This window comes from Amblyraja radiata, chromosome 6, assembly GCF_010909765.2.
Source record: "Amblyraja radiata isolate CabotCenter1 chromosome 6, sAmbRad1.1.pri, whole genome shotgun sequence".
Classification (NCBI taxonomy): Eukaryota; Metazoa; Chordata; class Chondrichthyes; order Rajiformes; family Rajidae; genus Amblyraja; species Amblyraja radiata.
The window spans coordinates 26,063,423-26,085,245 of record NC_045961.1 but is presented as its reverse complement, the minus strand read 5'-3'; the positions used below and the strand labels follow the sequence as shown (position 1 = coordinate 26,085,245).

Genomic DNA, 21,823 nt, shown 5'->3' with positions numbered 1-21,823 from the left:
CATCTACACTTCTGAACTACTGATGGAAGACATCTAATCTATATGTGGTTGCCCCCGATGTAAAAGAGACCATATACCATATTCTTCAATTTACAAACGTTAAATTATATTTTTTTGTATTATGTCATTGACTCTTTGGGGTATGTATCTTTGATTTACAAAGCTATTTTAACAAATAACCTTATCCCATGCACAGGAATATATTGTACCAAAACTCATATAAAACATTTTCCCCAGCTTTTTCAATTTACAATATTGTCCTCCATGAAATAGTTTACTGGAGCACATCCTGTTTATAAATTAATGAGTGCCTGTACATTACACTTAACTGAAAGAAATTTAAGTAATCCACTGTTTCATGTAGAAAGATCATTTGTGGTTCTGGATGGCAGAAATTGGTAGATGTGTTGCATATCCGGTGGTTGCATGAGAAAATGCAATGGGAAAGGAGTTTAGTATACAAACAGATGTTAGAGTTAATCAGGGTATTCCTGAGGGAATGGTTCCTACAAAGGGAAGGAAAAGAGAAGATGCATCTCAGGGCAGCATCATGGTGAAGGTGTAAGAAATTACAAAGTTGCAGTTGCAATACAAAGTTGTTGAGTGAAAAGTGAAGACAAGGACTATTCTTTCCAAGTTCTGGCAGTATAGAGATAGGCTGTGGGCAAAAACATGGGATCTGGGAGGGGCATGGTTATGGACCCTGTTAACTATGGTAGATGTTGAATTTATGATTGAGGTAAAATATAAGCACTTGGATCACATTGGTAGATGAGCTTGAAATAGAGAAACTGGGAGAAAGGAATAGGATCCTTTCAAGAAGTTGAGTAAAGGGATAGAAGTCAACAATGCTTTATTTATTGGTCATCACCCTATCCCATCAAATGTAGAACTAAATGTAAAAAAAAGGAGAGGCAAGTGTCAAAGATAAGAACAAATGAAATTGAGAACAGGATGAAAATAGGCAACTAAGGTAAAAACATTAAACAACACAGGTGAAAACGGAACAGGAGTATGGCCAACATTGTCCCATAAATTGAGGGAAATTAGGGTTTCTGCGGAGGCTTTAAATGTAGAATATTCCTCATATTCCCCAATAAATGGCATGTCATGGGCCTATAGCAACAATATATTCAGAAGAAGTGACTGATGGAAGAAATTAAGTAATTGTTCAGTCAGAACAAGTGCGGTCAAGCAGAGCAGGGTGGTGACAGGAAAGAGGTTGCTGGCTGGTCCTCTGCTAACGGAAGAAGCAAAGGCTCCTCAAGCCTTCCTGGCGAGGGTAGTGCTGTGAAGGGATTGGACATCATAGCAGAAATTAGGCCGTAAGGATCAGTAAATTTTAAACTGGAGGAGAACCTCAGAAATGTTGCAGATGTGATGAGGGAGTGACCTAAAGACAAAAAAAAATTGGAAAGCAGTATGAAATGAGTTCTGCGGAATGTCCAAGCCCAAAGAAATGGGTCACTTAAGACTGTCCTGCTTGTGGATCTTAAAGAGGTGGAGGGAATGTGTAGGAAGGAACTGCAGATGCTGGTTTACACCGAAGATAGACACATAATGCTGAAGTAACTCAGCGGGACTGGCAGCATCTCTGGAGAGAAGAAATGGGTGATGTTTCGGGTCGAGACCCTTCTTCAGATTGAGAGTTAGGGGAGAGGGAAACTAGAGGTATGAAAATGTACAACGAATAAATGAATGAAAGGTATGACAATTAGGTGGTGGAGGTTGGTTGCGTGTTGTTGAATTGAATGAGGTTCAAGGTGGAGAGCAAAAACCTCCAGAAGGAATGACTAAAGGTACCTGGGAAAAAATGGTCTGATGTGAAGTGATGGGATCATTCAGATTCAGATTCAGATTCAGATTCAATTTTAATTTTAATTGTCATTGTACAGTACAGAGACAACTAAATGCATTTAGCATCTCCCTGGAAGAGCGACATAGCAAATTATTTGAATAAATAATAATAAGTGTCGGGGGGGGGGGTGATTGGCAGTCACCGAGGTACGTTGTTGAGTAGAGTGACAGCCGCCGGGAAGAAGCTGTTCCTGGACCTGCTGGTTCGGCAACGGAGAGACCTGTAGTGCCTCCCGGATGGTAGGAGGGTAAACAGTCCATGGTTGGGGTGAGAGCAGTCCTTGGCGATGCTGAGCGCCCTCCGCAGACAACGCTTGCTTTGGACAGACTCAATGGAGGGGAGCGAGGAACCGGTGATGCATTGGGCAATTTTCACCACCCTCTGCAAGGCCTTCCGGTCGGAGACAGAGCAGTTGCCATACCATACTGTGATGCAGTTGGTAAGGATGCTCTCGATGGTGCAGCGGTAGAAGTTCACCAGGATCTGAGGAGACAGATGGACATTCTTCAGTCTCCTCAGGAAGAAGAGACGCTGGTGAGCCTTCTTGGATACCAGGAAGTGTTAGGGAGTGGGCATTCAACCTTTGAAAGGTGGACAAAAATGTGTAGGAAGGAACTGCAGATGCTTGTGGTACACCAAAAATAAACACAAAATGCTGGAGTAACTCAGCGGGACAGGCAGCATCTCTGGAGAGAAGGAATGGGTGACGTTCCGGGTCTGAAGAATGGTCTATCTTTGACAGGTAGAGGTCGAGGTGGAAAGGGTGTATCTTTGAAAGGCAGAGGTCCATTGACAAATCACAAGTACAGAGCAAGTTAGGCTGGAATGAAACGGTGGATGTCACACAGGCAGTTTGCTTTGAAGAGATCTAGAGAAGGTAAAGTGACAGAAACCAAATGGATTGGGAATTTTAAAGACAGGAAAATGGCTCATTGTGCTGGCCGGATGAGGTAAACATGGTAACTACTGATTAAAGAAGTAGGTATGGATAGGAAAGTGGAATAAAAACACAACATCAAATTCAGTAAGTTTTCCATATTTGGAACGATGGATGAGTAAAGACGCTTCTCTCCAAATCTTACTTAGGACCGACATTGCTATGTGCGTGAAACCAATCAGGATACCTCCTGCCTCCTAAGATAGATACTTTTTTTAAATCGCATCTGAATCATCGTGTAGCATGGTTCAGTGAACTCGAATGAACGTTCAGAGAAGCTCCGCTGACGCTCTGGGTTTGTGTGTGGTCCCAGGGGTGTGTTCGTGAGGGGGGAGGGGTGGAAAAGAGAAAGGAAGGGGAGAGAGGGCGTGTTTAAAAAGTAAACTACGAGTAAACTAATTGACTGAACTGTACTGCAAACAGCAGGGTCAAACTTTGCTCCCAAACTGTGTTTTCTCGGCATATACTCCCGTGCTAGGCGGGTGAAGTAAACGCTAATATTACAGCGAACGCGTGAACTGCACGCTAATGTTATAGCAATTCTTATCCAGATGATTAAGGGTAACTATGAGAACCTGGGGATGACATTTGTTACGCTAGATTTTCGCAGACATGAGTTGAGGATTATAATCGCCAAATTGCTTAATGTTTGGAAAATCTCAGAAAGAGAAGTTCTTGCCTACTTGACTAAATAATCATTTTCAACCGACGAGGAGAGCCATGAAGCACCGACCCTTCCCCCAACCTCAAGTGTTGTTGCTCCCAACCATAAAGAGAGCCACAACGCTCGAATTTCTATTTACACTTTTTTGAGGGGGAAAAAACGTCAAAGCATTCAACATTTTTTTGCAACCAAGCATGTCGGACTTGTTTATATATTATGGTAAATATATATATATTTACACACACACACACATATATATAGAAATGAACTGCAGATGATGGTTTAAACCGACGATGGACATAAAATACCAGAGTAACTCAGCGGGACAGGCAGCATCAATGGAGAGAATGGGTGACGTTTCGGGTCGAGACCCTTCTTCAGGCAGAAAGTTACGGGAAAGGGAAACATGGGAAATAGGTGCAGGAATAGGCCACTTGCCAGCACCGCCATTCAATATGATCATGGCTAATCAATCAGTACCCCATTCCTGCTTTTGCCCCATATCCCTTGATTCCCTTAGCCTAAGAACTAAATCTAACTCTCTTGAAAACATCCAGTGAATTGACCTCCGCTGACTTCTGTGGCAGAGAATTCCACAGATTCACAACTCTCTGGGTGAAAACGTTTTTCCTCATCTCAGTCCTAAATGGCCGACCCCTTACTGTATTTTTAAACGGTGACGAGAGATATAGACGATGTAGAACAAAAATAGAACAATAAATGAAAGATATGCACAAAAGCAATGATGATAAAGGAAACAGGCCATTGCCACCTGTTTGGTAGATGACAATGAGGTTAGTGCGACTTCGGTGGGGGAGGGATGGGGAGAAGGGGGATGCAGGGGTTACGTGAAGTTAGAGACATCATTATTCATACCACAGGTTTGTAAACTGCCCAAGAGGAATATGAGATGCTGTTCCTCCAATTTGCGTTTAGCCTCACTAATGGAGGAGGCCGAGTGTGGGAATGGAAAGGGGAATTAAAGTGTTTAGCAACTGAGAGATCAGGTAGGTCCAGGCGGACTGAGCGAAGGTGTTCAGTGAAACGATCGCCCAATCTACGTTTGGTCTCGCCGATGTATAAGAGTCCAAATCTTGAACAATGGCTACAGTAGATGAGGTTGGAGGAGCTGCAAGTGAACCTCTGCCTAACCTGAAAGGACTGTCGGTGTCCCTGGACAGAGTCGAGGGAGGAGGTATAGCGACAGGTGTTGCATTTCCTGCGGCTGCAGTACCTGGAGAGGGGGTGGTTGGGTAGGAAGGGATGAGTTAACCAGGGAGTTGCGGAGGGAACAGTCTATATGTATATACACCCATACACACACACATATATATATATAATATGTGTTATATTATTATATAATGTACAATTGTAGCATTTTATGCTTGGAGTGGTGGTAAGTGAACCCTGCGTCAAGTCGTCGCGAACAAGCGGTTGGGGAACGGGCAACGCGTCTTCCGATCGCAGTATGGTGAGGATGTTATCGACCTGCGCAAACCTTGCACATTTCAGGAGTAATTTTGTAATTGAACAATTGATGGGAATTATTTTGTCATTACTGTACTTTATCATATAGACAACATCTTAGACAGAAAATCCGGCGCATCTTTGCATGTGACTTTTGTCTGTCGGTTTGTAAATTAATTTTGCAATTTACCAGATGTAACTGTTTGGCAAATGACCTGTTGTTGCAATAGTCTTCTTATCAAAAGCATGGGCGTTGTATGCTGTGTCTTGCACTACAATGTATTCTGCATTCATCTCGGCACTACAGGAGCAGAAAGTTGCGCCCAAACTTTCCGAATGAGGTGGAAACCAAAGATCATAGAGCGGAGCTCTATCTATCATCTTTGGTGGAAACGTCCAGATTCCCAGATCACAAGGAGACCACTGAGGGCTGTGAGGTGGGAGGTGCAAGGGGTCCAGGGACCGCCCACGACCATCCCCCCTCTCCTCTTTCATCCCTCTCCCCCTCTCCTCTCTCCTTCTCTCCCTCCTCGCCCCCTCCCCTCCCCCTCCCCTCTCCCCCTCCTCTCTCTCCCTCCCCCTTCTCCACCCAAACCCACGGGCCCCGCCCCCGCGGCATCAGCGGTCACGTGGGCAATCGAAGTTGCTTTCGGGCTGCGACCGGTTACAAACTTTTAGTTTCTGAACTTTTGTGTGAAAGTTGCTGCGGTCGCGTTTCGACGTCGGGTCTAATGCCGAGTTGATAAGTTCTGCGGCGAATCAGACCGCGGCCTGAGTTAACCGGAGCTTCTGGCATTTTTATTTTATTTTAAGGAAGATTGTGCAGATTTAGCTGTGATTTTGCGGATGGATTCCAGTCCGCAGCCACTGGCCGGCCACCAGGTCGTGCATGTCCGCGGGGACTCTGAGACCGACCTGGAGGCGCTCTTCAACGCGGTCATGAACCCCAAGAACTCCAACGTGCCGCAGTCGGTGCCGATGCGGCTCCGCAAGCTGCCCGACTCCTTCTTCAAGCAGCCAGAGCCCAAGAGCCACTCCCGCCAGGCGAGCACGGACGCGGGCAACGCGCCGCCGCTACAAGCGCAGCATGTCCGGGCTCACTCCTCACCCGCCTCCCTGCTCAGCGCCGCCGCCGCCGCGGCCGCAGCCGCCAGCCCTTCCACCGCCGGCTCGGCCGGAGCCCCGCTCGCACAGCCACCGGTCCCTGGCATCGGCTCAGCCCCCGGTGGCGATCCGACCTCTCACCTCCGACAGTCTTCCTTTGAGTTTTCCGATGATGTGCCTCTGCCGCCCGGCTGGGAAATGGCCAAAACCCCCTCGGGGCAGAGATACTACCTGAAGTAAGTGGCTTACAGGGTATTTGTCTCTTCGCACACTTTTATTTCATTTCTTGCCTAACTTTGAAGTCCGGCCGTGTGAACTCATTTCGTGAATGGAGCTGGTTAGCGTTTGTTTAACTTGCCGTTCTCTCAACAGTGTCCGGGATCGGGTTACAGAGCTGAGAGGATTCCCTGCCTCTCAAGGAACATGTTGCGGGTTCTGTAATACAGATTTGAATAGCTTTTCCAAAGAGTCCCGCTCCTGTGAATTTGTTTTTATTTGGGTGAGAGGGGGGTGAAGTGGTTAATTTCGTACCGAAATCTGTAATCTGATGGGGGTTGGGGAGGGATAGAGTAGGCAACAAAGTTAAAGACTTGTGGTGATTTGTTAAAGGGTAAAGGAAGTCACAGATGTGATTTATTATTTCTTCACAATCGAAATGGATCGCTGGTTCCTTAACTGCATTTTAAATAGAGGGCTAGTTTAATTTCGTTTATCACTAACTTTGGAGTGAAAGTTTAGAGAAAGGCTGTAAAACTTGAGGACGATTTACATTTCAGATTTTCAGCATCTGCAGTTTTTTGTGGATGTACAAAGTTCACGCAGGCGTTCTGCAGCTCTTGTGTTCTTTAGTAGAGAAAGGTGGGCAGTCCTTGAAACGAAACCGATCCCAAAATGGCTCAATTCTGGCTTTCCAGATTCCCCAAACAGAGTTCAGCATCAGAAGTGTTGTTGTTTTGTTTGACAGCTGGAATTCACTGATTTAAATATTTGGTTCTCTGAATTGTTCCCACAATCTGAATAACTTGACTTTTGACATTATTCGACGCATATTAAAATCATTTTGTTTCAACCGGGGCCATTTAATAACGTATCTTTTCCCAACAGAAACAGCTCAAATCTTAAATTGGGCAACGGATATATATATCATTGCACCCAATTCTGGAAAAGCCAATTAATTGGTTAAAGGAGGCTTGTTAGTATTTTTTAAATCTTAAGATGGGGCTTCATACATCAAATGGCCGAGATATACTAAATGAAGGCAGTACTAAATGACTGGGGGTCTGAAGAAGGGTTTCGGCCCGAAACGTCGCCTATTTCCTTCGCTCCATAGATGCTGCTGCACCCGCTGAGTTTCTCCAGCATTTTTGTGTGCCTTCGATCTTCCAGCATCTGCAGTTCCTTCTTGAAAACTAAATTACTGGGGGTTCCGAGTTTTCTTCCATTTTCGAAGTTACTGGCTCCAGTTTGATGCGACTTGAAGGAGCCTGAGATCCAACAGCATACAGCTTACCATCCCGCCTGCCCAGTCAGCAAGCTTGATCCGCTTCAGGGTGTCGGGTTACACCTGGAACAATAGCACTCTGTAGGAGGCTGAGACTCCAAAAGTCCACATGTCTGGCAGTAGTTATCTGCAAGGGTCCAGTGTTTGTTCCTTCGCAGACAGTTAGAGTCAATTATTGAAAGAGCGGCCCGTTGACAAGGATGTTTCTTTAAGCAGAAGAGTAATGCGGGAAGTGCTTGTAAAGTTTCTGAACTTTTTAACCTTCTAGCATCACGAGGGGGTGGGGACAGAGGGACCAGCAAAATCGCCATGTCGCTCTCTCCGTTCAAGCCACGAAGAATATTTACATTTTAGATGTGGTCACGGCAAGAGATTCCTTGGTTGTTATTAATCTGACCACTGACGGATGTATAGTTATTTTAACAAGTTTGTACACTTTGGCTTGGGGTGGGTGGGGGGTTAAATGTACTCTCTAATTTGCTTCCGGGATAGTGACTGCAACTTTGCTCTCGTTGGTTGGCTGACAGTATCATAAATCATAGGCTGTTCAAGCATGTTCAGATTTAACTACTCGGAACAGCCATAAGATTGTTCGACAATCACAAAGCCTTATTTATAACCACCCATGTATTGAATAAAGACCAGGTTTGAGTTATTGTATCACATTTCACCCTAACACTAGAGTGGCTAGCAACTTTCTCGACGTTGACATGCTGTGCTTTAAACCTTTAAATCGAAGATAGACACAAAGTGCTGGAGTAGCTCAGCGGGACAGGCAGCGTCTCTAGAGAGAAGGAATGATTGACAGTTCGGGTCGAGACCCTTCCTCAGACTCTGAAGGTCTCGGCCCGAAACGTCACCCATTCCTTCTCTCCAGAGACGCTGCCTGTCCCGTTGAGTTACTCCAGCACTTTGTGTCTATCTTCGTGTAATCGTCTATCTGCAGTTCCTTCCTTTACTTGCGAACGATGTGTGCACTAATTCGTCGTCCACTGATGGTTAGCTGTTTAAATGCAGCGCTAAATCGTCTTGTTTTGGTCTTTGGGACGCGGTCAATTGCTTCTATGAATGAGATATTTAAAATTCATGTCGCCGATTTCAGCTCAATCCTGAATCTTTTATAATCGCTTTGTACAACATGACTAAGAGCCCTCGCTTAGTCATCACAGCAGGCGGCTATATCGCCTGACTCGGTCATGAAGGCGACAGCCAATTTGTTTTCATCGGTACGGTTGAGTTAATCAGTGGTGCACCAATCTGCAACGATCACTTTACAGAAACCTACTACTAGTTCCCTTCAATATACGAACTGCTTTCAGGTGCTAACCCCCTTGTCGACGTGACCAGTGGAGTTTTTTTTTCGCGAGAGGAACCGTTTGTCCACGGGATGCTTCTCGTTTGATCCGATTGTCACAACAACTTCCATCTACGGAATAGTTTAGTTTAGAGATACAGCGCGGAAACAGGCCCTTCGACCCACTGAGTCCACACCAACCAGAGCACATTGACACGACCTTACACATACTGGGAACAATTTACACCTATGCCAAGCCAATTAACCTACATACCTAGTGTTCAAAAGGGAACTGCAGATGCTGGAATATCGAAGGTACACAAAATCGCTGGGGAAACTCAGCGGGTGCAGCAGCATCTATGGAGCGAAGGAAATAGGCGACGTTTCGGGCCGAACCCCTTCTTCAGACTGAACCCCTTCTTCAGACTGTCTGAAGAAGGGTTTCGGCCCGAAACGTCGCCTATTTCCTTCGCTCCATAGATGCTGCTGCACCCGCTGAGTTTCCCCAGCAATTTTGTGTACCTAACCTACATACCTATCTGTCTTTGGAGTGTGGGAGGAAACCGAAACCCCACGCAGGTCACGGGGAGAACAAACTCCGTACAGACAGCGCCCGTAGTCGGGAACGAACCCGGGTCTCTGGCGCTGTAACTCTACCGCGGTGCCGCGGCTCGTTGGCTTCTTGGTGGAGGTTTGGCGTTGGCGTTGGACGCTGGTTTCCTTCAGTCAGTGGTCAGACCCTTGGGTTCCAGGTGAGGGCGAGTTCTGGGAACACGCGTCCAACAGGATCCACCAAGTACCTCGTGTTTGTCATAATTTCCATGTTCAAACGACATAACGAAGCGTGTTTTAACAGCTGGACATTTTAAACGTGGACAGTGCATGTCAATTTCTGAGCAAGTAAGAGGAAGCCTCACTTTTGGAAAGACACGTTATTTTAGACACACATTTTAGACGAGGCAATGCTCATTAATCTTATGGGTTTTAACGTTTTATGTTGTGGAAACATCATGCCATGCAGTAAGTAAGGGTTGAATCTAGTGTCACACCAGTTTAGTTTAGAGATTCAGCGTGGAAACGGGCCCTACGACTGGTGGAGTCCACCTGAACATCTAGTGATGGTGTAATATGCATTATAACTTGCAGTTCAGTCCACACTCATAACTGGGTTCTTGATTTACTCTCAATCTTGACTTATTAATGCACAAGCTCTATTGAAGCATGCAGAACTGTACCAGATATTTTCTTGATAGATCGGGGTCACATTCCCAAGCAAACAAAGTAAATGAGAACAAGATTGGCTAGTGTTCAAACGGAATGAATTCTAAGAACCTTAGCGCCTTTAGTCGCTGAGTGACAGTTTGTTCATCCTTGCAGGTATAGTAGGAGCAAACATCCAGGAGCTGTGGACAACCAAATAAAGAGGAGGAAGCAAATGTAGGATTAATAGTGGAAAAAATGTCATTTCCCAAACCACCTTCCTGTAGCCAGCAATGCTCAATGACAAATTTGAACATCGGCTTTTTGAAATTCAAGAAAAAAAGACAGCAAAATAATGAAAGTAAACTGTGGAACTAATTGATTTTAATATAAAATAAAAATATATTATTTGATGGTAAAAAGCATGTTGCTGAGCACTGAGATGTAGGATGCCTGAAACAACTGTTTACATCGATGAAAGGAATATTTGCATTACTATAATCTTGAATTTCTCCATTTACATTGATTTTCTGTATTATTGAATAAAATCCAAAGTGATGGCATTACACTTTGGAACTCTTGTCTGCAGAGTTGAAACCATTTTACACTGATGATTTTGGGGCATAAGCCCCAACATCCTTGGGCTTTAGAAATGTGCACAGCTTCCTGGAAAATAGAGCCCAACACTTAATAGATAATAGGTGCAGAAGTAGGCCTTTCGGCCCTTTGAGCCAGCACCGCCATTCACTGTAATCATGGTTGATCATCCCCAAATCAGAACCCCGTTCCTGCCTTCTCCCCATATCCCCTGACTCCGCTATTTTTAAGGGCCCTATCTAGCTCTCTCTTGAAAGCATCCAGAGAACCTGCTTCCACCACCCTCTGAGGCAGAGAATTCCACAGACTCACCACTCTCTGTGAGAAAAAGTGTTTCCTCATCTCCGTTCTAAATGGCTTCCTCCTTATTCTTAAACTGTGGCCCCTGGTTCTGGACTTCCCAACATCGGGAACATGTTTCCGGCCTCTAGCATGTCCAAGCCCTTAACAATCTTATATCTTTCAATGAGATACCCTCTCATCCTTCTAAACTCCAGATTGTACAAGCCCAGCTGCTCCATTCTCTCAGCATATGACAGTCCCGCCATCCTGGGAATTAACCTTGTAAACCTACGCTGCACTCCCTCAATAGCAAGAATGTCCTTCCTCAAATTATGGGACCAAAACTGTACACAATACTCCAGATGTGGTCTCACTAGGGCTCTGTACAACTGCAGAAGGACCTCTTTGCTCCTATATTCGATGCCTCTTGTTATAAAGGCCAACATGCCATTTGCTTTCTTCACTGCCTGCTGTACCTGCATGCTTACTTTCATAGACTGATATACAAGGACCCCCAGATCCCGTTGTACTCAAACTTTTCCCATGACACCATTTAGATAGTAATCTGCCTTCCTGTTTTTGCTACCAAAGTGCATAACCTCACATTTATCCGCATTAAACTTCATCTGCCTTGCATCTTCCCACTCCCCCAACCTGTCCAAGTCACCCTGCATTCTCATAGCATCCTCACAGTTCACACTGCCACCCAGCTTTGTGTCATCTGCAAATTTGCTAATGTTACTTTGAATCCCTTCATCCAAATCATTGATGTATATTATAAATAGCTGCGGTCCCAGCACCGAGCCTTGCGGTACCCCACTAGTCACTGCCTGCCATTCTGAAAGGGACCCGTTAATCCCTACTCTTTGTTTCTTGTCTGCCAACCACTTCTCTATCCATGTCAGCACTCTACCCCCAATACCATGTGTCCTAATTTTGCCCACTAATCTCCTATGTGGGACCTTATCAAATGCTTTCTGAAAGTCCAGGTACACTACATCCACTGGCTCTCCCTTGTCCATTTTCCAGGTTATATCATCAAAAAATTTCAGAAGATTAGTCAAGCATGATTTCCCCTTCGTAAATCCATGCTGACGGACCGATCCTGTTACTGCTATCCAAATGTGCGACTATCTCATCTTTTATAATTGACTCCAGCATCTTCCCCACCACCGATGTCGGACTAACTGGTCTATAATTTTCCCTCTCCCGCCTTTCTTAAAAAGTGGGATAACATTAGCTACCCTCCAATCCACAGGAACTGATCCTGAGTCTATAGAACATTGGAAAATTATCACCAATGCATCCACGATTTCTAGAGCCACATCCTTAAGTACCCTGGGATGCAGACCATCAGGCCCTGCGGATTTATCAGTCTTCACTCCCAACAGTCTACCTAACACCATTTCCTGCCTAATGTGGATTTCCTTCAGTTCCTCTGTCAGCCCAGATCCTCTGGCCACTACTATATCAGGAAGATTGTTTGTGACCTCCTTAGTGAAGACAGATCCAAAGTACCTGTTCAACTCATCTGCCATTTCCTTGTTCCCCATAATAAATTCGCCTTTTTCGGTCTTCAAGGATCTTTTGGTTTCAATAAGAAACCCTTTCATCCTTCTAAATTCCAGTGTATATAAGCCCAATCGCTCCATTCTTTCAACATATGACAGTCCCGCCATCCGAGGAATTAACCTCGTGAATCTTTGCTGCACTCCCTCAATAGCAAGAATGGCCTTCCTTAAATTTAGAGACCAAAACTGCACACAATACTCCAGGTGTGGTCTCACCAGGGTCCCGTACAACTGCAGAAGGACCTCTTTGCTCCTATACTCAACTTCTCGTGTTATGAAGGCCAACATGCCGTTAGCTTTCTTCACTGCTTACTGTACCTGCATGCTTACATTCTGTGACTGATGAACAAGGACACCCAGATCTTGTTGTACTTCCCCTTTTCCTAACTTGACACCATTCAGATAATCTGCCTTCCTGTTATTGCCAACAAAGTGGATAACCTCACATTTATCCACATTAAACTGCATCTGCCATGCATCTGCCCACTCACCGAACATGTCCAAGTCACCCTCATAGCATCCTTCTCTCACAGTTCACACTGCCACAAATTCCAAAAGATTAGTCAAGCGTGATTTCCCCTTTGTAAATCCATGCTGACTCGGACCGATCCTGTTACTGCTATCCAAATGTGTCGCTATTTCAACTTTTATAATTGACTCCAGCATCTTCCCCACCGCCGATGTCAGGTTTACTGGTCTATAATACCCTGTTTTCTCTCTCCCTCCTTTCTTAAAAAGTGGGATAACATTAGCTACACTCCAATCCACAGGAACTGATCCTGAATCTATAGAACATTGGAAAATGTTCACCAATGCATCCACGATTTCTAGCGCATGCATTGGGAAAGTTATAGTTTAGTTTATTGTCACGTGTACCGAGGTAAAGTGCCCAATAGATCTCCTGATTATGTTGGTAAGCTTCAGAAAAGTTTATAAATGATTCCGAATTGTCTGCAGTTTCTGATATTTTCACTGCTGGGTGACTAGAAATAAATTAACTCCGCTCTCTGCATGACGACTGTATTTCCTACACAGCTGGAACCAACTTGAGCTTCAGGCATTCTGTACAACAGTAGCACTCTTAACGCAAGTTCATAAAGTGTTTCATTAAGTTGACCATTTCAATGGATTTACTTGGTATGGTAACATTCAACTACATAAAGAAAAAAACCAACCCAGTGCAGAATCATTAAAATTCAAAAAACTGCAGATGCTGACAGTCTGAAATGCAAAGCAAAGCAATGAAAGTACTTGCCAGGTCAGGTACCATATGTGGAGAGAGAGACAATTAACATTTCCGATCCTTCATCAGAGCCTGTGCAGAGACTGACTCACAAAATGGAACGATCTATGACTTTGGATTAACACAAAATGAAGAATTTTTAAATAAAGTTTTTCATTTTGCGACAGGGAAAATGAGAATCAGATGTGAATGCTGAAGTGGTTGTGAGTGATGTGAAGAGTAATGAATAAAGGGCACACAATGTACCTAACCTGGATGCTGCATGGTATGAGAAAGAAGTTTAAAACAGTAATAAAAAAAGTTCTCTTTGATTTGTGACACTGTTAAGAATTGTATAAACTATTTTAAACTACAGAAGGACAAATATATATGTAGAACTATATTAAGGTTCCAGAAGAAAGATATTTTGAATTTGCTTATTAACTTTTCAAGAACTTTGATTTGAAGCTCTTCTCAGCTTTTAATGTTTGTTTTTAGGTGGAAACGCAGCAGCCAATTCAATTCAATTCAATTCAATTCAATTCAATTCAATTCAACTTTAGTGTCATTGCACAGATACAAGTATAGGTACAACAAAATGCAGTTTAGCGTCTGGTCATAGTCATAGTGCAAGATAGGAAAATAAATACAGAAAAATACAGAACAAGCATACATTAGAGTAAGAAGAGTACTGGTTAACAATGTGGATGGAGAGACCAAAGATATCTAGCGACGGGACTTGAATTAAACTTGAATAATCTAGGGTTTTTAATGACTGTTGAATATATCTTGACCACAATATTGGGGGAAAATGTGTGAAGTTGTATCTTGGGTCATTGTTTATTAGTATTATATTACTATGCAACAATGGTGGATGACCCAGTTACGTTTTAAAAAGCAGGAGAAATATTAGCAAATTTAAGGTTGTGGAATTCACTTTCAGGGTTAAATTTTAAGACCCAATCTGTAAACATTCAACAGAAATATCGCATGTGATAGAAGAACATGAGTGGCAGTAATTTGAGAACAAAGTGGGTAAATGTGATGAGAACCATTCTTGCCTGCATGATGAACTCTGAGATGAAGTGGCGGCGCTGTGATACAGCTGCGGCTCGCCTGCAGTCTGTCTGTTTTTACTTTTTGTGTTGTTTTTTTTTGTCTAGTTTAGTAATTTTTTTGGTTATTAGGTGGTGTTATGTGTGTGGGGGGAGGGTGAAACAGAGCTTTCTGTCTCTCCCTTCGGGGGAATGCGACTTTTTGTCGTATCCCCCTTCTCTTCCCCCGTCTGCGCTGAGGCCTAATGGCGGAGCTGGCGGCCTCCAACCTGCGACCGACCTCGAGGGTCCGGAGGTAGAGCCAGCCAGGACTCACCAACGCGAGGCTGGCCGTCTTCGAGCTGTGGCGACGTCCGGGTAGCGGCACGACTCGGCGCTCCGGTGAGGGCGGACGGCGCGGGGCTGAGACACTCCTGTGTGAGCGGCACGGCTACTGGCTGGAAGGCGCTCCCGTGTGAGCAGCCCGGTGCGGGGCTGAGACGCTGCCGTGTGGGCGGACCGGCTCCCGGCTGGAAGGTGCTCTCGTGGGGGCAGCCCGGTGCGGGGCTGAGACGCTGCCTTGTGGGCGGCCCGGTGCGGGGCGGAGACGGTGCTACGGCGGCTGAGGCGGCGTTCTGGCGGCGGCGACCTGGATCCGGGGCTCGGCCGCGGGCCAGTGGAGGACAATGTCGGGAGCTCGCAGGTCACAGGCTGGTGCCTGTTTTCCGGAGCACCCGTTGCAACAGCTGCGGGCAGCTTCGACCACCCCCGGGCCGCGGAGCTTGAACCGCGGGACTGATGCCATCGCCCGGTGGGGTATCGCCTCGGCACAGAGGGAGAAGAGGAGGGAAGAGACAGTAACTCTAAGACTTTTGCCTCCATCACAGTGAGGAGGTGTTTGGTGAACTCACTGTGGTGGATGTTAATTTGTGTTTATTGTGTTTTGTTATTATTACATGTATGGCTGCAGGCAACAGCATTTCGTTCAGACCGAAAGGTCTGAATGACAAATAAAGGATTCAATTCAATTCAATTCAACTGTCCAGCGCAAAAGGGACCTGTTTCTGCTGAAATCTCTTTCATGTAACGATGAAATTAAAAATAATAAATGGATCATAGGTTGTGAGATTGTTGGTTGGGAAGAAAACCAAAAGTTGACCAGAAATTACAGGATAATGCAGTTCCATTTTACATTTACTTTTACCTGCTCTTTTGCACAATGTTTTTAAGGCATTTGTTGATGGGTATCTGGAATCGTGAACAAGATAAACCGTTGTCGAGGTAACAACATTTTAACTTTTGGATAATGAGGACTGGTATTCAAAGATTGACAGTTGTGTTAGAGCTATTCAAGGTTTGGTAACACAGTATGTATTATTGCATTTAGTTCAGGACATTGGACACCTATGAAGCCATTTGCTTTGATTGCAGCACCATTTCATTAGCATGTTGCTAAAATGGGTGATTTATGGGGGAAAAGTGTGATAAATAGATTGGTCAAGTAAAATAAGGAGGTGACCTTATAGCGAATTTGGGGGGAGGACACATCTTTTTCTGTGATGGTTGAACCTAGTAGGGCTAATTGTTCTGATGACAACATGAAAATTGATGCAGGACTCTAGGGCATGTATTGGAAGGCACTTGTCACATAGTGCTGTGGAAGTCTGAAGCTGCAGTGCTACTCTTCTCCCTAGCCCACACCCACAACCACTAACTTCTGGCAACATCAGAAGAACATGGAGACACAGCAAAGAGAAAATTCCAGGAAATAGACTTACTTTTTGTCAATAGGCAGAATAATTTGGCACTTGGAACAATGTCCAAATTCCATCCTGTGATTCTTAGCTTTTAAAATGCATTTGAGTTGGTTTAAAGTTATGAAGTGCATTTTAATTGTGATTCTGTCTTCCTATAAAACCAGTTGTATTTCTGATTGTCACCATAACAGATTATTTTGTAATTCTTCACCATGCAATGCATTCAGGATTAGGAAGAGTGTATTGCTGAGAAGATTTATGTAAGCTTAGAGAATATGAAATATGATATACTTTAGGAGGGCATAATGAAAGAAGAGGCACTTTAATATAAATATTTCTCTCCCACAAAACACTTTGAGAATAGTTGAGTGAAACTAACAAGTAAAACTGGAAAAACACAACCAATGGGCCACAATCAGCAGCCTCTTCAGCCCAGATTTATATTGAGATTGTATATTATTCTTACTTAAAATATACATGATAGACTTTTGACAGAATGCAAATGAGAGTTACATCAGAATATTTATTATCTGTTAAATGACAGGTGTGAATTTTTTACAGAGATGCATGGGAAGTAATTTGTATGTAGACCACCTTGAATGCTGAAAGTATAACTTGCTGTACCACGTAGATTGAGAGCCTACCATTGTTCCAAAAGCTCCAAGCCTTGTTTGTTATGAAAGTAGAGCCGCAGAAACTGCAGACACTGGAATCTTGAGCAAAGCACAAAATGCTGGAGGAACTCAGCAAGTCAGGCACCATCTGTGGAGGGAAATGGACAGGATGTTTTGGTTGTGGGCCCTTCTTTTGACGAGAGTAAGAAAGTCATCTTTTAAGAAAAAGATCTTATTCCACAGTATATATGTTTGAAGCCAAGGTCTCTGCTTCTTTTAAGGAAATAAGTATTCGGAGTAGAAGATGGAGTGAACTTGATTAAGGCATGGAGGTAACAGAGCTTGAAGTTTTTCCCCCATTTGTCCAGTTGGCATCTTGTTGGAGGTATGGTGAAATGTCACACTAAAAAATTTTTAAATGGAGCCGTGATACTCTGCCAGACCTTGCTTTGGATGGGTCCACACTACAAGGTAGAAAATACACACAGCTTTCTTCCCATGCATCTATGTAAAAATGTTTCAAATCTGTCATTTGACAGATAATGAATATTCTGTTGTTCCTCTCATTGACATACTGTCAGAAGTCTATCATGTACATTTAAAATGAGCATAATATACCATTTCAAAGTACACCTGGGCTGCAGCAGTGTGCTGGTTAAGCTACATGTGGCTCATTGGTTTGGTTTTCCTGTTCTAATTTTGAATAGTTTCATTCAATGGTCTGTTTATGTAACGAATGTTAAATGGATACAAACTTACGAGAACCACCAAATGAGAGCAGGATACACCTCAGTCCCTCATTTGACAATCAAAGGATTCTATATGGTTGAGGAAACCAGCTAACATGCCTGATGACGCTGTCGTACTACCTGCTGAATGGAATGCAATGCACATTTCATGGAGTAACTCTTTGGCCACAGAGACCAGGTGGTTGAGGAGGACCAACTGTTGTCTTGGGACTTGTTTCCTTTCTGGAAAGTTGTCATCCGAGGTATCCTGCCATGCCCTTCTCTTCTCAGACCTGGGAAAATGGGCTATGAACGTGTCAGAGATTTCCCTCTGCCACATCTCAGGACTTTAGTCCCAAGAAATAAACAAATATGAATTTCCACATTCCATAGTGCAAGCGGAGAAAATGTGCTCTAAGAAATGGAGGAGAAGGTTCATAAGGAATATCATGTAGTCTGAAGAAAGTTCTCGACCCTAAACATCACCCATTCCTTCTCTCCAGAGATGCTGCCTGTCCCACTGAGTTACTCCAACTTTTTGTGTCTACGGTTTAAACCAGATTCTGCAGTTCCTTCCTACACAAGACTATTAGATGTTGTATTGCCAGTCCTCCCACTTTTGAGCCAGTCCATTAAATCAGAGCTCACCTATCTATCAGTGATTCATGGAAATAGTCCTATGGACGCATACAAAGAGCAGGGACTCCTGGGTCTCTCCTACGTTCTCCCCTCGCAACACCCAAGATATGATTTAGGAGCAGAAAGACCATATGGCTGCTTGAATCTACTCTGCATTTGGGGTGGTCATTATTAGTCCAAATATAATCCATACCCACATTTCTATCCACCCACAGTAAGTTATCATTGCCGTATCAAGAATCAATCAATATAAACATTCTGTTTCATTGTCCTTTGTGAATCCAAAGACTCATGATCCTCTTGAGTCAAAATTCACCTCATGTTTTGTTCCCTACTTTTAAATTCAATTCCCCTTTTGATGGATAACCATTTATTTTTAAATAGTGACACGCTAGTTCAAGAGTTTTCCACAAGAGCAAACTTCCTATCTGCATGCATTCCAAAAAGAACCCCTAGGATCATGTTTATTTCAATCAATTTTAAAGTGTAACCTATATTTTTTCCACAACCAATAGCTGGCATGGGTGGGTGATGTTAACTAAACAATAGTTTCCAAACTATAAACATTCTTCCTCAAAAAATGGAAACCAATACTGTAGACAGTACTCCAGATGTGGTCTCACTCAGGCCCTGTACAAGTGAAGCAAACCGTCCCTACTTCTGTGGAGACACAAGAAACTGCAGATGTCGGAATCCTGAACAAATTACAAAGTGCTGGAGGAACCTAACGGGCCAAGCGGCATCTACAAAGGGATGAGACTGGCGTTGTTTTCAGTATAACGAAGGGTCCCAACCCAAAGCACCGTCAGTCCATTCCCTACACAGATGCGGCCTGGCTGAATTCCTACAGCATTTTTATTTACTCTCTACTTTTGTATTCAATTCTCCTTTTGATAAATCATAATATCATTAACTTTCCTAACTACCACTGTGTTCCTGCATACTACCTGTTTGTGAATCGTGCAGAAAGGCACCCAGATTAGCATTTCAGAGCTCTGCAATCTCTTGTAGCTATTTGTTTTTAATCTTTCCTGCAAAAATCAACTTTTTCACATATTCTATTTGATTTGTCAGATATCTGCCCAATCCCTTAATATCCCTTGTGGCTTCCGTATTTCCTCTTCGCAACTTACTTTCCTACCTACCTACATTTGTGTTATCAAAATATTTAGCAGCCATGCCAATACCTGTATTCAAAGTTGAGGCCCAGCATCAATCCCAATACCATTCAAATCATTGCATCTTGCCAACCTGAAAGAAACCAGTAATGCCTATTGATTCGACTGATGGCCAACCAGTATGTTGATTACTTCCCCTAGTTAGTCTTTATTGTCCATAACAAACTTTGATGCAGCATCTTATCAAATACCTCCTGGAAATCTAAGTGTGCATATTCACTGGCTCCCCTTTATCTGCAGCACATGTTATTCCTTCATCAACCTCCAATAAATTGGGCAAACATCATTTTCCTTTCACTAAAGCATGTCGACTTTGCCTAATTAGCTTTGAGCTATTTCTTAAGTGTCCTGCTGAAACACTGAATAGCTTCTAATATTTTCCTTATGTCAGAGTAGGGCAACTAATGTGGAATTGGAGCTTCAGAAAGCCAGTGGGCTGCAGGTTTCATTGGTCATGGCTGGCCTTGTTCTGGGCCACATGCATCAGGTCCATTAGGTCTGAATGTCTGTCGGCCTTGCTCTGTCGATCCGGGTGGATGGAAGGTTAGCAGCTCTGAAGGTAGATTTAAGAGATCATTGGTAATTCTGACAGTCTTGGAATTGGGATTTCAAGAATAGAATGATTGTCATGAGGAAGAATTTGGTCAGAGGTGGTGAATCTGTGGAATTCATTGTCACAGACGCCTGTGGAGGCTAAGTAAATGATAAAGGATATTTTTGATAGATACTTGATTAGTAACGGTTTCAGGGGCGAAGGCAGAAGAATGGGGTTGTGGGGGAAAGATTGATCAGCCACGATTGAATGGCGAAGTAGACTTGTTGGACCAAATGGTCTAATTCTGCTCCGAGAACATATGAAGTTATGAACTTATAATAGATGTAAATAGATCAGCTGGTACCAGGATGCATAGAGTAGCCAGCCATGCTGCAACACCATCTTTGGAACTAAGGATCACAGTCATGGGAAATGTACTTGGGAGACTAGTTGCTCCAGCCTACTATGTATGTGGTGAGATAACGACTAGTACTTGTTCCCCACGGCAGTGGTTCCTAGACTCTGAATGTAAGTCTGCACACTCGCAGTTGATGAAGCATCTGCCCATCCCACAACTGGCTGATGGTGTCACAAACAGCAGCTTTGGATGGGATTTCCAGAGAAGTGCCATCTAGTCATAAGGTTAAAGTAGCGAGCCTGCTGAGTGCATTTTTTTAAAATTTGTAAACTTTCTAACTAAACTGCCCCAGTAATTTTATAGTCTTGCAAACTTTTTTTAGCAAGTCTACCCAGTGCCCCACCTTGCTTGTGTATCCTAGGTTGAGAAATATGACTGTAGTGAAATTTATGAATAGCTAAATTGGTAATGTCATGTTGGATACAAAGGTATTTATTTACCTTTCTTGTACATCAGTGGAGCTGCACACTAAATCTCGTTGCACTGACGTGCAATGACAATAAAAGATATATTATTATTATACTCGATGAAGTGGTCCAGAATTTTTAGTAATAGCAATAGCAAAACTACAATCTATTGACTCTGCAGTTTTCTCTAAATTATCTGCTATACTAGATACTTATGGAAAAACAGATATTATGTTTTAATGATCCAGTTTCGCAGACTATTATTGTGGTCTTTGCTGATGTAATCAATGCAAACCTATGATTTCGTATCAACTTCCACCTCTTGTTGTTTTTAGAGAATGTTAGCTGAGTTTTTGATTTGTTTGTTCCTGCATAATTACCAGTGAACAAACACTCCAGTCTTATATTATAACCAACTATGATTCCATAATGTCTAACATTTTCTGCTTGTCCCATGCATCCACCGCACTTATTATTGCAGTTGGTTATATTTAAAGTTAAACTTAAAATTTGATGCTTTATTTTTCCTTAGTTGGTATTCTAAGAATTCTCGAATCAGGCTGTTCACACCATTTGACATCACTGTTATTGAACACTACAGCACAACATGTCAGCAAAGGGGATGTCCACACCATAGAGACTACTTAATGTCCTCAGTATTTTAGGGCTTCTTCAAGGTCCATGCTGTCTGGCTTGGTCTTTTTTAGGAGTCATTTTGTCTGAGAGGAAGAGAAGGACACAATAAAAGCATTATTTATCTGCTTATGATTTTATGATTTGATGAATAAAAAGTCAGAAAACGCATGCATGCTGTTC

At 43.4% G+C, this 21,823-nt stretch overlaps 1 protein-coding gene across 2 annotated transcripts in view; it reads left to right on the top strand.

Moving 5' to 3' along the window:
* Nucleotides 1-5,535: 5,535 nt before the first annotated feature.
* Nucleotides 5,536-21,823, top strand: part of yap1 (Yes1 associated transcriptional regulator) — a 119,986-nt gene continuing 103,698 nt past the window's right edge. For both annotated transcript variants that reach the window (XM_033022353.1, XM_033022352.1), the window contains exon 1: nt 5,536-6,266. In XM_033022353.1, coding sequence (XP_032878244.1) covers nt 5,773-6,266 — 494 coding nt within the window. In that variant the 5' untranslated portion in view covers nt 5,536-5,772. The remainder of the gene's footprint in view (nt 6,267-21,823) is intronic.